The sequence below is a fragment of the Rhinolophus sinicus genome, linkage group LG05, assembly GCF_036562045.2.
Source record: "Rhinolophus sinicus isolate RSC01 linkage group LG05, ASM3656204v1, whole genome shotgun sequence".
Lineage (NCBI taxonomy): Eukaryota > Metazoa > Chordata > Mammalia > Chiroptera > Rhinolophidae > Rhinolophus > Rhinolophus sinicus.
The window spans coordinates 49,472,574-49,488,111 of NC_133755.1; the positions used below are offsets into that span (position 1 = coordinate 49,472,574).

Here is a 15,538-nt window from a genome sequence, read left to right on the forward strand (position 1 = left end):
AAACAAATTTGTCTCTACTGAGAAAACTGAAAGCACTTAGTTACTAATGCATCAGTAAAATCAATTCTGCATTCCGAGGCCAGAATGTTTTCCTACTTCACTTAAAGCATAAAAACAAAAGACTACATATATGATGAAGTTTCAAAATTATTTGTTTCTTTCAAAGAAATGTTTTGAATTTTAGTAACAACACATGAGTCCAAGTTTATAACCAAGAACATAAGAAAGAAATCCTATTAATATTTCTGACAGTGCCTAGGTTTCTACATAACAGCAGTAAAAGTAAATTCAATATTGGTTTTACATTTTTTTCAGAGGATAAATAGGAAATTAAGAAAGCAAGAGATAAAATTCAAAGAAAACATGCTCGGTATTTCAAAACATGTCTACCTACAAAGTCAACAGAAAGAAAAAAAAAACATAAATCAAACTGGCTAGATACATTAATGTCTAAAAGAAACAAATTTAACGCAATTTTGCTTGCCTGGAAACTAAAAAGCCTTTATTGTCTCAGATAATCTCCATCCCATTAGGGGCATTAATTGAAGACAAAATTTCCTAATGAGCCTATCTCACATTGCACTTGCCATAGTAAAACATCTATGAGTGGTGCCACATCGGCTTTTCTTAACGAGGACAACTGTCACCTGGAAGGAGCTGACAACAGAAACAAACTGTAGTGATCCCAATACATCTAGATCGTTGCAGCCTGGATATTGTGTGATAATCTAAAATGAATGGACATCAGCCTTTAGAGCTCACAGATAAAGGATGTATTAGTTAAAATATAAGGGATTATTGGCCCTGTAGGTATAGTGGATCTAGAATTCTCAATATTACATGCTTTGGAAAATTTTTGGCAATTTTCCTTCTATTACTACTGTTTCCCCGAAAATAAGACTGGGTCTTATGTTAATTTTTGCTCCAAAAGATGCATTAGGGCATATTTTCCGGGCATGTCTTATTTTTTTCATGTACAACAATCTACATTTATTCAAATACAGTCATGTCATCATCTCCTGGAACATTGTCATAACGTACTAAATGTGTCTGTCTGGCTGACTATCTTAACTGGGGCTTATTTTGGGGGTAGGTCTTAGTTTTGGGGAAACACAGTAGACATCACCATATTTATCTCCATTTCAAAATGTACAAAGCTGAGTGACAGAGACAAATATTAACCCCTAAAGATGTGCAATGCCTGTGAGTTCCATGATATACCTTATTTGGTGGCTCTGGTTTTTGGATTATTGGATGCTTCTAAATCACTTGTTATATTGAAGAAATCTAAAGCATATAAAAACATGTCAATTGCTTTCATTCTAAGAGGCATACTGTCTTTTTAATTTTATATAAACATACAAATAGGCAGACTGATAAATAAGTGGAAATAACTATAATTTTATCCATAGAGCATTTCTCCCATTGTTTATAAGCTCTATTTTTTAATTAAATTTATTGGGGTGACAGTGGTTAATAAAATTATGTTTCAAGTGTACAATTCTATAATACATCATCTATATATTGTATTGTGTGTTCATCACCCAAAGTCAAATCTTTTTCAAATCACTGTATATTTGACACCCTTTACCCTTTTCTACCGCCCCCCTCCCCTTTCCCTCTGGTAACCACTAAACTGTTGTCTATAAATTTTTGTCTTGTTTTTTGCTTTCAGTTCTATATCCCACACATGAGTGAAATCATATGGTTCTCTACTTTTTTTGTCGGCCACTTATTTCGCTTAGCATAGTAATCTCAAGATCCATTCATGTTGTCACACATGGCAGTATCTCATCTTTTTATGGCTGAGTAATATTTCATTGTATATATGTACCACATCTTCTTTATCCAATCATCAAAAGACACTTCAGTTATTTCCATGTCTTAGCCACTGTGCATAATGCTGCAATGAACATAAGGGTACATACATCTTTACAAATGCTTTCAAATGTTAGGGGTAGATACCCAGAAGAGGGATTGCTGGGTCAGATAGTAATTCTTAATTTTTTGAGGAACCTCCATAATGTCTTCATAGAGGCTGCACCAATTTCCATTCCCACCAGCAGTGTATGAGGGTTCCTTTTTCTGCACAGCCTCTCCAACACTTATTACTTGTCTTGTTGATAATAGCCATTCTAATAGGTCTGAGGTGGTAGCTCATTATGGTTTTGATTTGCATTTCCCTAATAGCTAGTGAAGTTGAGCATCTTTTCATATATCTGTTGGCCATTTGTATGCCTTCTTGGGAGAAGTGCCTGTTCAGGTTCTCTGCCCATTTTTTAATTGGACTGTTTTTGTTGTTGTTGAGTTGTAGGAGTTCTTTATATATTTTGGATATTAGCCCTTTATGAGGGCGTTGTTTGCAAACATCTCCCATTCAATTGGTTGCCTCTTTATTTTGTTGATGGTTTCTTTTGCTGTGCAGAAGCTTTTTAGTTTGATATAGTCCCATTTATTTATTTTTGTCTTTACCTCCCTTGCCTTTGGGGTCAGTTCATAAAACCCTCTCTGAACCCAAGGTCTGTAAATTTAGTACCTATGTTTTCTTCTATGCATTTTATTTCAGGTCTTACATTTAGGTCTTTGATCCATTTTGAGTTAATTTTTGTGTATGGTAACAAATAGCAGTCTAGTTTCATTCTTTTGCCCATGGGTTTCCAATTTTCCCAAGACCATTTATTGAAGCTTTTTCTTTCTCCGTTGTACATTTTGGTTTCTTTGTCAAAAATTATTTACCTATATATGTAGGTTTATTTCTGAATTTTCAATTCTGTTACATTGGTCTGTGTGTCTGCTTTTCTGCTAACACCATGTTGTTTTGATTATTGTTGCTTTGTAGTATTATTTGCAGTTAGGAGTGTGATACCTCTAGCCTTGTTTTTTTCTTAGGATCGCTTTGGCCTTTGGGGTCTTTCTTGATTCCATACAAATCTGACGATTTTTTTGTTCTGTTTCTTTTAAAAATGCCATTGGGATTTTGATGGGGATTGCATTAAGTCTGTATGTTGCTTTGGGTAATATAGCCATTTTAACTATGTTGCGTCTTCCAATCCATGAATACAACGTCTTTCCATTTCTTTGTGTCTTCTTCAATTTATTTTAATAATGTCTTATAGTTTTCAGTGTCTAGTTTCTTCACAATCTTTGTTAAGTTTATTCCTAGTTATTTTTTCTTTTTGCTGCAATTGCAAAACGAATTTTTTTCCTGAAATTTAATTATTAGTATAGAAGATGCAAGCTCCATTTTTTATTCCACATTTTCAATCACACAGCCACACCTTATGTTAAAAAAAATGTTTTAAAATATAAAAAGAAAAATATGGCTACATAACAGCATTCTCTATGAGAAAATATATAAGTGCAACAAAATCTGAGTCAATGAACCATGTTAATATGAAGTTCATAAATATGACTTTTCAACTTTGGACAATCTCTTGTATACATGCTAACCAAAAAAAGAAAATTAATTTATCTCATTACGTATATACAGAGGGTGCCCCAAAAAATGTATACACATTTTTAAAAAGAAAAAAACTATTAAAATTACACTGACGGTAACCACTTTGAGCACCTCTTGTAATTGCATTAGTCAAATGTGACTTATATTCATCTTTTGTTATCGGTATAGAGTATTACAATTTTAATCGTTTTTTCCTTTCTTAAAATGTGTATACATTTTTTTTGGCACCCTCTGTTATTTCCTGGGAAGGGGTCTGGTTAAATAACCTATAACCTGGCAACTTCTCTGTATATTACCACAAGATCAGTTTATAGCTCCAGGATGCTTGTTAAGCTAATAAAGCCCTACATCATTTTTAAAAGTGAGGGAGAACTACTTACCTTCAGATTAATGAGAGAAACTTAATAAGGACTTCTTCCCTCATCCAAAGAAAAAAATGAAAGAATTTGTTTTTCCTTAAATGTCACTCCAATGAAAAGTGGCCTCTTAACTCTTAGGGAAATTATTTCTTGGCACACAGTTTACTAATAGCCAACTGAGAATTTAAAGAAAATTGTTCACTAGGAGTAAAGCTGAATTTTACATAAAAAATGTGGCCTGTGGAAAAAATGATCCCTGCTGGTGTGGCAGTCCCAGGCTTTGCTGCAGAGCAACACAGAGTGAAAGAGAGTGGAGAGACTGAGCTCAGTTCTCCGGGCAGGCAAAACAGCACATCTATTCATTCAAACCACCCTAGTATTAGTTCTGTCTCCTGCAAAACATAGCAAGTGCTGTAATCACTAAGGACAGAGACTCTAGCTTGCTGTTTATAACAGGATCCTGTAAAAGGAATCTTTGTTCTATAATTAACAAATTGCCAGATACTACAGAAACTTTAAGTTTGGAGTATAGTTGACCCTTAAACAACGTGGGGGTTAGGGATGCCAACACCCCACACACAGTCAAAACTCTGCATATAACTTTTAATTCCCAAAAAAACTTAACTGCTAATAGCCTACTGTTGACCAGAAGCCTTACTGGTAATAGAAAGTCAATTAACACATATTTTATATGTTTTATGGATTATATACTGTATTCTTACAATAAAGGAAACTAGAGAAAAGTTATGAAGAAAATAATAAAGGAGAGAAAACGCATTTACAGTATTTATTGAAAAAAATCTACATAAAAGTGGACCCATGTAGTTCACACCTGTGTTGTTCAAGGTCAATTGTACATGCTGTCTTGCTACTCACCCACCTTAAACATCCTCCTTTGCAACTATCAATTCACTTAAAGTTACTAATCACACGGTGTACCCCGGAAATTTGCTATAAGCAACACATCATTGCAAAAAATTTTAAAAGACTCGAGAAAGTCTATGTATGGAGTATGACATCATAAGAGTAGAGCCTTTATCTAATAATCCTTTGTAAAACAACTTGGAAGTTGGAGTGCAGACATGTGGCTTTTGATTATATTTATGCAAGTATTTCATCTTTTTAAAAGTAACAATAATGAATAAACTTTTAACATCAGAAATTTTTACTAACAACTAAAGTAAACACTGGCTACATTCTTAGTACTATACAATCTTTGACACAACTACAATCATGTATACATTTCAAATATTGGCAAATTGCTTCAAAATGCAATTCTCACCAAGATCTTGGTAATTTATTCACAGTTCAGGATTAGAATTGCTGGACTTACAAAGCATGAGGAAGAAATTATGAAATGGCTCAGTTAACTAAACATTCATTTTAAGGAACAGAAAACTGAAGCAAAGCAAGGACTGTAAAATTTCCAACTCATGAGAAATACACACAAATACCAAAAGTTTTATTTAAACAACAAAAAAAATTTCAATCACAGAACATCTAAAAAGCTAACAGGATCATTTCTATATTCATTCTGAAAACTAGTGTAGTAAGAAAGGTAATTCAAGATTTTCCTAAAATGTTCTCATTAGCCATTATTTATGGTATATTCTATAGCATTGATATCAGGCTATTACAGACCTACAAGCATATATGGCATAACTTTACAGTTTTACTAGTTAACTATGATTTTTTTTTAACCCTGGGTATTAATTGGTTTGAAGCTAGCATTATCAGTCCTATTAAGTCACAGATATGAAGAATGTGGTCAAATTAATCAAGCTAGGGAAATACTGATATATTAACAATCCTTAAATATTATGGGAGAAAACTAATTTAAGGGTTCAAACTTTCAAACCTGAGCCTTGAACACTAAAAACAAAGTAATCTGAAATATGCTTTCATGAGTAAAACACTCTGATATCCTGGTATACAAAATACATGGATGTAAGACTAAAATACTTTTCTTTACCATTGCCTTCAATTTCTTTGGCCTTTACAGATTCAATGGAAGCATGAGTTATTTTTTCAAAACACACTTTTCAATGGCATTGTGCTTTTTAGAAAATTAAGTTGTAGGATACCCCAGATAACATTAATATGTCCCTTTTATTGCTATAGTATATTCTAATTTAAAAAATGAGAGGCATTCAATTATCAGGATAGACTGGGGAGGGGATTATCACTGTGTAAGGGGTGTAAATGTCTATTACATTGTTTTATACGCCTGAAACTTAAACAAAAAAAAGTTAAAAAATAAGAGGGCAGATCCAAGATGGCAGAGTAGATAAATACCATGCCTGCTTCCTTCCATGAACAAATAAAAATTACAACTAAGTTATAGAACAGTCAACCTGGAGAATCATCTGAAGTCTGGCTAAACAGAAGTTTTATAACTAAGGATATAAAGAAGCCACATCAAGACTGGTAGGAGGGGTGGAGACACATAACTGGCTAACACCAAACCTCCGTGTGGCAGCTAAGAACCGGAAGGGATATCTCAGCTGCAGAGGTTCCCCCCAGAGGAGCAAGGAACCCCAGCCCCACACTGTCCTCCCCAGCCCTGAGTACTGGTGCTGGAAAGAGGAGCCCCCCCCCCCCAACATCTGGCTGTGAAAAACAGTGGGGATTCTGATCACCCAGGTGGTGATCAGAAGGGGACGGAAGGAAGCGGGGAAACCCAGATGTCCTCGTAAATGACCCGCACAGACTCACTCGCAGGCACTCACCTTGGGTTCCAGCGGAGACTGTAACTCAGGGGGTGTCAGAGACATATGGGGGGAAACTGAGTTGTGTGGTTTCAGAGAGGCTAGAAGACAGTTGGCATATTTCCTGGGAGGGGCTGGCGCCATCTTTCCTGTGTTAAGCCTGTCTCCTATGCTTACAGCCAAATTGAATCTGGCTGGTCTGGTGAGCGCCGAAGCTCCACCCTGCTGACTCAGCTGGGACCTCACCCCCACCCAACTCCTCCAACACCTGAAGCACTTTCTCCAGGAGCAGCCAGCCCTGCCTGCGTTGCACGCTTTGGAAAACTATCGAGTCCAACAGACCCCAGGCAGGCGGCGAGTGGGCTCTGTGTGCTCTGAGACTTCTGAAGAGTAGCTTTAGACTCAGCACTGGCACAAGCCAGAATCTACACTAACCTGGTGACCACAACTCTTCCCACTCTGGTGACTCCGAGACCCTGCCTCACCCAATTTGCTTACTGCACAAAGCTTTGTCAGTGGCTGAACCTTAAGGGAGCTAGCAGATGGCAGCCAGCCTCGGGGTATCCTGGCATTTTGTGGAGCTACCCCAGACCCGATACTGGTGGCAGACATCCTAGGTTTGCAGCCTGGCCTCTCCCACAGGCCTCCAAGGTTAGTAGAGGCAGTGAAGCCATAGATCCCTTTGTAGGAATTAAGAAATACAAATTGGTTGTTACACAGTAGTCATGGGGATGTAGGGTATAGCATAAGGAATATAGATAACGATATTGTAATAATTATATATGGTGTCATATGGTACTAGATTTGTTGGGGGTGATGGATGGGAGGGGGTTGGGGGCAGGGTGTAAAAGGCGAAGGGATTAAAAAGTACAAATTGGTAGTTACAAAAGTCACGGGGATGTAAAGCAAAGCATAGGGAATCTAGTCAGTAATATGGTAATAACTGTGTATAGTGCCAGGGGGATATTAAAGTAGTCAGGGGATCATTTCTTAAATTATATAAATGTCTAACTACAATGCTGTACACCTGAAATTAATATAAAATAATATTGAATGTGAACTGTAATTGAAAATATTGAAAAGGGGGGAAAGGTGAAGGGAAATAAGAGGTTCAAATCTCCAGGTATAAAATAAGTAAGTCATGAGGATGTAATGGACAGCATGGGGAATAGTCAATAATATTGAGATTACTGGTATGGTGTCAGATGGTTGCTGGACTTATCATGGTGACCACTTCTTTACTTACACAAATGTTGAATAACATGGTGTGCCCCTGAAACTAATATAATACTGTATGTTAGCTATATTTTAATAAAAATCTTTAAAAAAATGAAATTAGAAAAAAGAGGAAAAAACTGACCCCAAAGGACTTTTTAAACTGTTTGTTAAACTTTTCAGCTGGTTTTCCTTCTTTGAAGAGTTAATAGAAGTAAGTGTCAAAAGCATATTATTACCAAGGAGCAAAAACATGGCTCCTTTCCTCCCATCCTCATAATTAACTCAGGCCAAGGGACAGATCTTCAAAAGGTTAAGACAATACCATCTCAGAAACAACTTTATAAGAAACTGAAGAGAAAATCTGGACTGGCTCCCTTACCCAACAGCCCCATCTGCGTATCACCCTGTGTCAGTTCCCTTAGCAGTACTGATGCGTAATTGTTTTTCAGCTTTGCATTTAATGAGTGCCATTCCTTAGAATACCACAGATATATAGATCTACAGCCTGCGATAACAGCTTACTCTACAAAATGTGTCTCACCTTTTATGAACATGGCACATCCCCAAACTTGGACCAATATTTAAGTGAACAACTCCAATCACAACATTTAACCACCCAGCTCCATTCCATTTTTCCACTCTCTCTCACCCTGTCCCCTTCAATGACCCGTCTTCACTAGTGATGATGAGTCCACCTGGGGAGAAGTGGACTTTGCTTTAGACAACATGTGTTTTTTAGTTCCTAGTACAGCAACTTGCCCATAATAGGCTGACATAGTTATAACAAACTAAAAACAGTTAACATTAATTTTTTTCTTATCATTTATTCTTGTGGCATATGTGATTTAAAAAAGATCGAAAAGCGACTCCAAAGTAATAATAATTTACTGGGCCATGTGTTAAATGCTCCACATGACTCCCAGACTAAAATGGGTTAATGGCCTGAGGTAAGAAACTCTAAGTTATATACAAGTGAATTTAAACTTGAAATGTACAAGAAAGAACTTTTTATATAAAGAAATGCTTTTGTAAAATATCTTTCTTGAAAATCAGCTTTTCTTATCCTACATTACCTTGATTTTAACTGGGCAAGCACACTTATTAGCAGTTCGCCTCACTATGGTATCCTTTTTGTGCTCATAATTCATAAAACCATTGAAAAATCACTATATTAAATAGGGCAGGAAGAAAAAGGGACAGGGAAGAGAAACCACGTTTGGACAATATCACCTTTTTTTTTTTTTTACTATTGGCTTTGATATTTGGTTTTGAACTTAACCTAGCTTGAAGTGTGTTAGAGAAAGAGAGAGAAAAGAGAGAGAAGAGAGAAATTGATTGAAAACTGATTTCACGTACTAGTTTTCATTTAGAATGCTAACAAACTTCAGATCATTAAGAAATGCTACAAACACACACAAATCATTGCATAAAATGCTAATATAACAAACAAGAAATGACATTATGCATACACTAAAACTAGCAGGCCTAAACAAAATAATCTTAGAAACAATTAAAACACATAAATATAGCTATAGCAGCTATAGATGATGCAAACAGTAACCCTATATTATTTTTAAACACAATAAGGTTTCTGGTCTCCATCTATGAGAATCCTTCCAAATTACTACAAAACGTGCCAATTCTTTCTCTAATACACAAGCAGAATTCTGTAATTTTCTTGCAGCAATAGCTATTAGAAAATCTTAACCTCATCAAGAAGTTCACAGAACATGGAAAAGACTGAGCTTACTTAATTATGGTAAATATCTTACCTTCACAATTTAAAAGTAAAAACTTTTCAAAAGACTTGACCAAAACATAAACATGCTGTTCTATATCCCTCATGATTCGGCCAAAAAAGCTCAGTGAAGAAATTACAACTTTTTGAGTATCACACTCATAGTCTACTCTAAATATTTTAATCTAAATTATTAATTTCTATTTCTGACACTAACCATCTGAAGGCACCTCAATATCACTTTATATGTTCTTCATTCCTAAGGAAGTTTCAGGGGTAGAACACAGAAAATACAGAGAGGAAAAGATGTAGGAAGTAATACAGGCATACCTCGTTTTATTGCACTTTATTTTATTATGCTTCACAGATGGTGTGTTTTTTACAAATTGAAGGCAAGACCTTCCACCAGCAAAAAGATTACGACTCACTTTATTGTGATACTCACTTTATTATGGAGGTCTGGAACCAAACCCGCAATATCCCCAAGGTATGCCTGTACTAAATTTGATGCAATCCTTCATTAATTTCAGTGTAAAGCGTATATAGCTTTTTCTAAGCCTAGCCCACCATATACATTTAGAGTCAAGTGATTAGTCAAAAGACTTACAATATCTTCCAAACAGTTGCAAAGAACTTCCAAACTGGCACAAAGGTACTAGTTTTATACAAACAAGGCAGTGAAGGGAAGTTAAAATTAACTACAGGAAATTCTTTGGGACAAAGTTGAAGAGAATTCTGAATATATCAGTATTGATTTGAGATATGTGATAGCAACTATGTGTGGGGATTTCCAAGAACAAGATAAAATATGCCATTCAGCAGAGACACACACACACACAACTGCAGACACACGAAAATAAAAACCACTTTCAGGAGATGAAAAAACAAAGAATAGGACTATCCAACAGGTATATAACCCATCTTCAAATTTAAATCATATTGTCAGTTGTCCAAAGCAACTCAAATTTGAAGTCTGTGCTACGAAATTGTACAAATATTTTGTTGAAGGCTGGAGAAAACCAATGCACTAGTATACTATTTAGCTTCCTAAGCTGCCTTGCCCTACAAATAACAAGCAACAAGTTTGAGAGACTAAGGTTAACCTAACTTAGGTAGAAATCCCACCAAGAAATGTTTTCAGGTTTTAGTACACAAATTTCAAAATAAAGCATAGTAGCTTTATATATAACTTAACAAAACCTTAACTAAACGCCCAAGTACATTGCCACTGGCTTTAGATCTTCCAATTAAATGCACTACTCTTTTATTGGTCTGAATGGAATAGAATCATGGTAAAACAAATACCAATTACTTTTAAAACACACAGTCCTCTCAGATTGAAGTGAAGGGTCCAGAAATCCAACACCCAGCATCCCTTAAAGTAAATCAGAGCTAAATCTATTTCTGATACTGACTTGAATATAGATTCTATTTTCAAACTCCCCCACAAATTACTGTAAAAATATGAGGCAATTTCACAAAAATCACAAATTGAGTGGAATAATTATAACTGATATATAAATAAGGATTTACTTTAAAGAAAAGGCTTAAAGGAGTGATATTCTAAATCAAAGTTTTAAATACAAAAGGTGTCTTGTGTTGCTTTATCGCCCAGAGTGTCAGATGCTCCTTATTCTACAGTTACAGATTTGGCAAGATTCCGGGGGAAATCAACCTGCAAAAAAAGAGCAAGATTAAAGAGAATGTACAGACTGGGTGTGGGGGGAAAGGGGTTCCTACAAGCAAATTATTTTTGTTTATAAAAACAGTAAACATGTTTATTAACCACCTTTGTTATAGACTACAAAGAATTAAATTAGAAAATATAGTCGCATAACGTGTCTTGAAAAGACTTGAACTCAGTTAGGAAAAAGAATTCTAAAGGAGCCAGTTCAGCACACAAAGAGCTCCCATGGTCCTCTATCGAGGTGGCAGTCTTGTGCGGGGACAGTAGAAATGCGTAAGAACAGGATGTCGTGGTAGTCATTCTTGGACCTAGAATTCTAAAAGTCCTACACTGTGAAGTCCTAATGTGTGTGACAGTCCCAGTAGCTATCCCATTAAGAAATACAGAAAGAAAACAGGTGGAAATTTCCCAAGGAGGTAATCTCTAATAGTGGAGGTAATCGCCAAGACTTCTTTAAATTCTCTGGGTAAGAAAATGTTACAATGTAACCTACAAATTGGGCCATGCAAATATAACAGGTGACAGATACCAGATGGATTTCTCAAATGCTACTGTTCAATAGTTAGAAGGACAACTATCAGAGTGTACCCAGGTAAAAAGCCAGCCCAAGATCACAGCAATGGTCCATCACTTACGTCATAGCCTCTCAGCACAGCAAGGTGGAAAGCCAGCAACTGTAAGGGGATCACGCTGAGAATACCCTGCAAGCAGTCCACTGAGTGGGGCACCTTGATTGTTCTTTTTGTGTTCTTAATAGTCTCCGTATCTTCCTTATCACAAATCACCACAGGGCGTCCCTGGGAAAAGCACACACACAGTTACTGGTAAGCAAAAGGCAGGACTGTGGCAAGTGAAATGTGCACATTTTGTACTCCGCAATTTACATGTGGCCTCAGTGACACAGGCTTTATTTAAACTCACGATCCTATGTGGTCAATCAGACTGATCTCACTTACAGTCAAGGAAACGGAGGCTTTGCGGGAGTCAGTAATTTGTTTCAACTCACACATCTAAGAAATACCAGGCTCAGTACAGCTACTCTTGAGTTACAGTGAGGTTCTGGCCCAATAAATCCATCGTAAATTGAAAATATCATTAAGCTGGAAGTGCATTTAATCCACCTAACCTACTGAGCGTCATAGTTTAGCCTAAACATGCTCAGAACACTCACATTAGCCTACAACTGGGCAAAATCATCTGACACAAAGCCTATTTTATAGTAAAGTGTCGAATAGCTCATGTAATTTATTATACATATTGCTTTCACACCACTGTAAAGTTGAAAAATCTTAAGTCAAACCATCATAAGTCAGGGACCATCTGTACTTGAATCCAGGTCTGCCTGCCTTCAAAGTCCAAGTTCATAAGTATACATTGTGACTAGAGATTAATATCTTTGAGGATTTATAAATAAGGCCAAATTATATGAAAAAAAAACTCAATTAAGCACAGCACCCATAGCATGCATGTAAAATCCAGCTCCTCCTGAAATGTACACTTAAGAACATTAAATTAAAAGGGAGCCAGCATACCCTAATTGAGGAAGACAGGATTTGGAGACCAAGATCTCATTTTGGGTCTTGGTTTTGCCTATTATGAGATCTATGAGCTGGGTCCTGTCAAAACCCTTGAGAATTTCAAATTCCTCACATATAAATTTAAACATGTCTTACAAGTTACCTACTGGGCACTGGTCTATCCCGTTAAATGTAATTAAATCCAAATAAGCTTTAGTGACCCAACGCTTCGACTCTCAAGGTGTCCTCACAGCAGTCTCTGACTTACCTGCCTAGCAACCACCTGCTGAAAAGCATTCTGACACTTGGCGTAAGTGTGATCTCTCATGATGATCATGATGACAGGCATCAACTTATCCACCAAAGCCAGGGGGCCGTGTTTCAATTCACCAGCGAGGATGCCTTCAGAATGCATGTAAGTGATTTCTTTGATTTTCTAATAGGGAAGAACTAGATTAGTATTCAGTCTGTTTTTCAAAAATCCATTCTTAAGTAAATATTACACAAAACATCTGATGCCTAAAGTCACTGTCTATTCACCTAAAAGTATTAAAGGACCACTGATCTGTAAATATAACCAACAGGCTAATAGATCATTATTCCTATAATATCAACAAGTGATTAGAAGTTTTAAAACCTCATAAGAACTTTTCAAGATTTTAGAGTATCGTGAACGTCCTCATATTTCTTTGTAACTGTTCTCCTACTTGCTTCATGTGTGACCTGAATTAAATCCCACACCTAGAAAACTTAATCTTTATTTTATTCATCTGGACAACAAATTAACCCAAATTACTTGCTAAACCCAAGTTATCATGCTAAAATGTACTCTTCTTGATTTTCCCTTTTGAATTAAGTATCAATTAAGTGTTACACTTTCTCAAGGTAAACAAATCAGAATGCATAAAAACAAAGGCACTTTTAAAAGTTCCACCTATTTCATTCAATCTAAAAGTACGACTCTGTGCCAGGTTCACAAGTCAACAGACTGAAATTGTACGTTAGAAGACTTACTAGTGCCCCTTCAAGACAAGTGGCATAATGATAGCCACGTCCCATTATCAGGACCGACTTTTGATGATACAGTTCTGTTGCAAGATTCTGAATTTCATCGTCGATGCTCAGTACTTCCTTAATCAAATCTGTTAAAAAGTAACATTAACAAAATCTATGAAAAAAATAAACTGAACCGATATAATAACAACATATTGGTAGCAACTGACAAAAGACCGCTGTTTCTATTTTTCTCTGTGATATCAGTGAGGGATGTTTAAAAACACAGGTGCAAAAGTAGAAAGATTTGTTGACTAAAGTAAACAGCTACAAGCCACAGCTTCGAGGATAAGAAAAGAATTTCACCCATTACCAACTCCCTTGGACAACAAAAGTATAGTATGAGAGTATTTATACCAGGCAGCCGCTTCAATCCAAGCATGATCTCTTTGCGTCTCTCTTGCATGGAGATCCTGTCATCACACATCATAAGGGCGAACATCACAAGGGAAACAAACTGGCTGGTATAAGCCTGAAACACCACAAACAAGCACAGGAATTAGCTGCAGTTGCATTTTAAGAACTTGGAATTTTTCATTTAAAAAAAAGATGAAAATACACAGAAAATTCCTACTGGTTTTATAAGTATATATTGTCCATTATTTTTAAAAACAGCATTAGAAACAGTGGACTGAACCAGAGCCAAGGAAATCTATCACTATTCTCCTTTTCTGAATTTGAACAAATACATATTTCCAGATACAAAATAAAAGTTCCTTACAATGCACTGGATGCTCATGAAATCCCTAATACCCTGGAGAAGGGAAGGAAGAGAAACACGCCAAAGAAAGTGAGTAGAGAGTGAATCTGCTTGTGCATAACCAAAGTAAGTTTTTGATGTAAGTCAAAAGCAAGGGTCTGAAGGACTCTCTTTGACATACTTGCATTCATTTTGTTGGATTTTTTTAAAAATTGCTCTTCGATTTTTCACCTGTGCCTATTGCCTTTTCCTCACTCCCACCTTTTTTTTTTTTTTAAGTTTGGCTAAAACTTTTTGGCTAAAAAGTTCAACTGTATAAGAGTAAATAAAAACAGAAATAATCCTCATTCTTATTCCAGGAATACTTACATTAATAACATGCTATTAATAATATTTGTGAATACTGCCTTCTCTTGACTGTTTTTCTTTTTTTATATTGTTAAGAAAATTAGATTTTGTAACTTTTATTCTTAATTAACATAATACTTTCCCAGGATAGAATGCTTTCTTTCTTGCTTATTAGTGTATAAAAATCTCAAGCAGTTTTTTCATTTCTTTAGACCTCAGATGGCTCATCTGTTAAAGGTACACAATACTTACAAGATAATCATGAGATTTAAATGAAGTAAGTGTAAAGCATTCAGCATAATGCCTGACATATAGGCTAAAAACAAACTTTTTATTGATGAACTAAAAAACTTATGTAGTTCAAAAAAGATTTTCCTGGGGCCGGCCCGGTGGCTCAGGCAGTTGGAGCTCCGTGCTCCTAACTCCAAAGGCTGCCGGTTCGATTGCCACATGGGCCAGTGGGCTCTCAACCACAAGGTTGCCAGTTCAATTACTCGAGTCCCACAAGGGATGGTGGGGAGCGCCCCCTGCAACTAGCAACGGCAACTGGACCTGGAGCTGAGCTGCGCCCTCCACAACTAAGACTGAAAGGACAACAACTTGAAGCTGAACAGCACCCTCCACAACTAAGACTGAAAGGACAACAACTTGACTTGGAAAAAAGTCCTGTTCCCCTTCCCCAATAAAAAAAAATTTAAAAAAATAAAATTAAAAGATTTTCCTAAACTATAGAATTGTGGCTATTTTAAA

At 36.2% G+C, this 15,538-nt stretch overlaps 1 protein-coding gene across 2 annotated transcripts in view; it reads right to left on the reverse strand.

Moving 5' to 3' along the window:
• Positions 1-9,814: 9,814 nt before the first annotated feature.
• The window catches only part of GFPT1 (glutamine--fructose-6-phosphate transaminase 1), a 51,217-nt gene continuing 45,493 nt past the window's right edge, over positions 9,815-15,538 (reverse strand). For both annotated transcript variants that reach the window (XM_019718397.2, XM_019718399.2), the window contains 5 exons: positions 14,098-14,212; positions 13,702-13,829; positions 12,956-13,123; positions 11,806-11,967; positions 9,815-11,158 (listed from right to left, as the gene is read on the reverse strand). In XM_019718397.2, the coding sequence (XP_019573956.1) occupies positions 11,114-11,158; positions 11,806-11,967; positions 12,956-13,123; positions 13,702-13,829; positions 14,098-14,212 (618 nt within the window). In that variant the 3' untranslated portion in view covers positions 9,815-11,113. The remainder of the gene's footprint in view (positions 11,159-11,805; positions 11,968-12,955; positions 13,124-13,701; positions 13,830-14,097; positions 14,213-15,538) is intronic.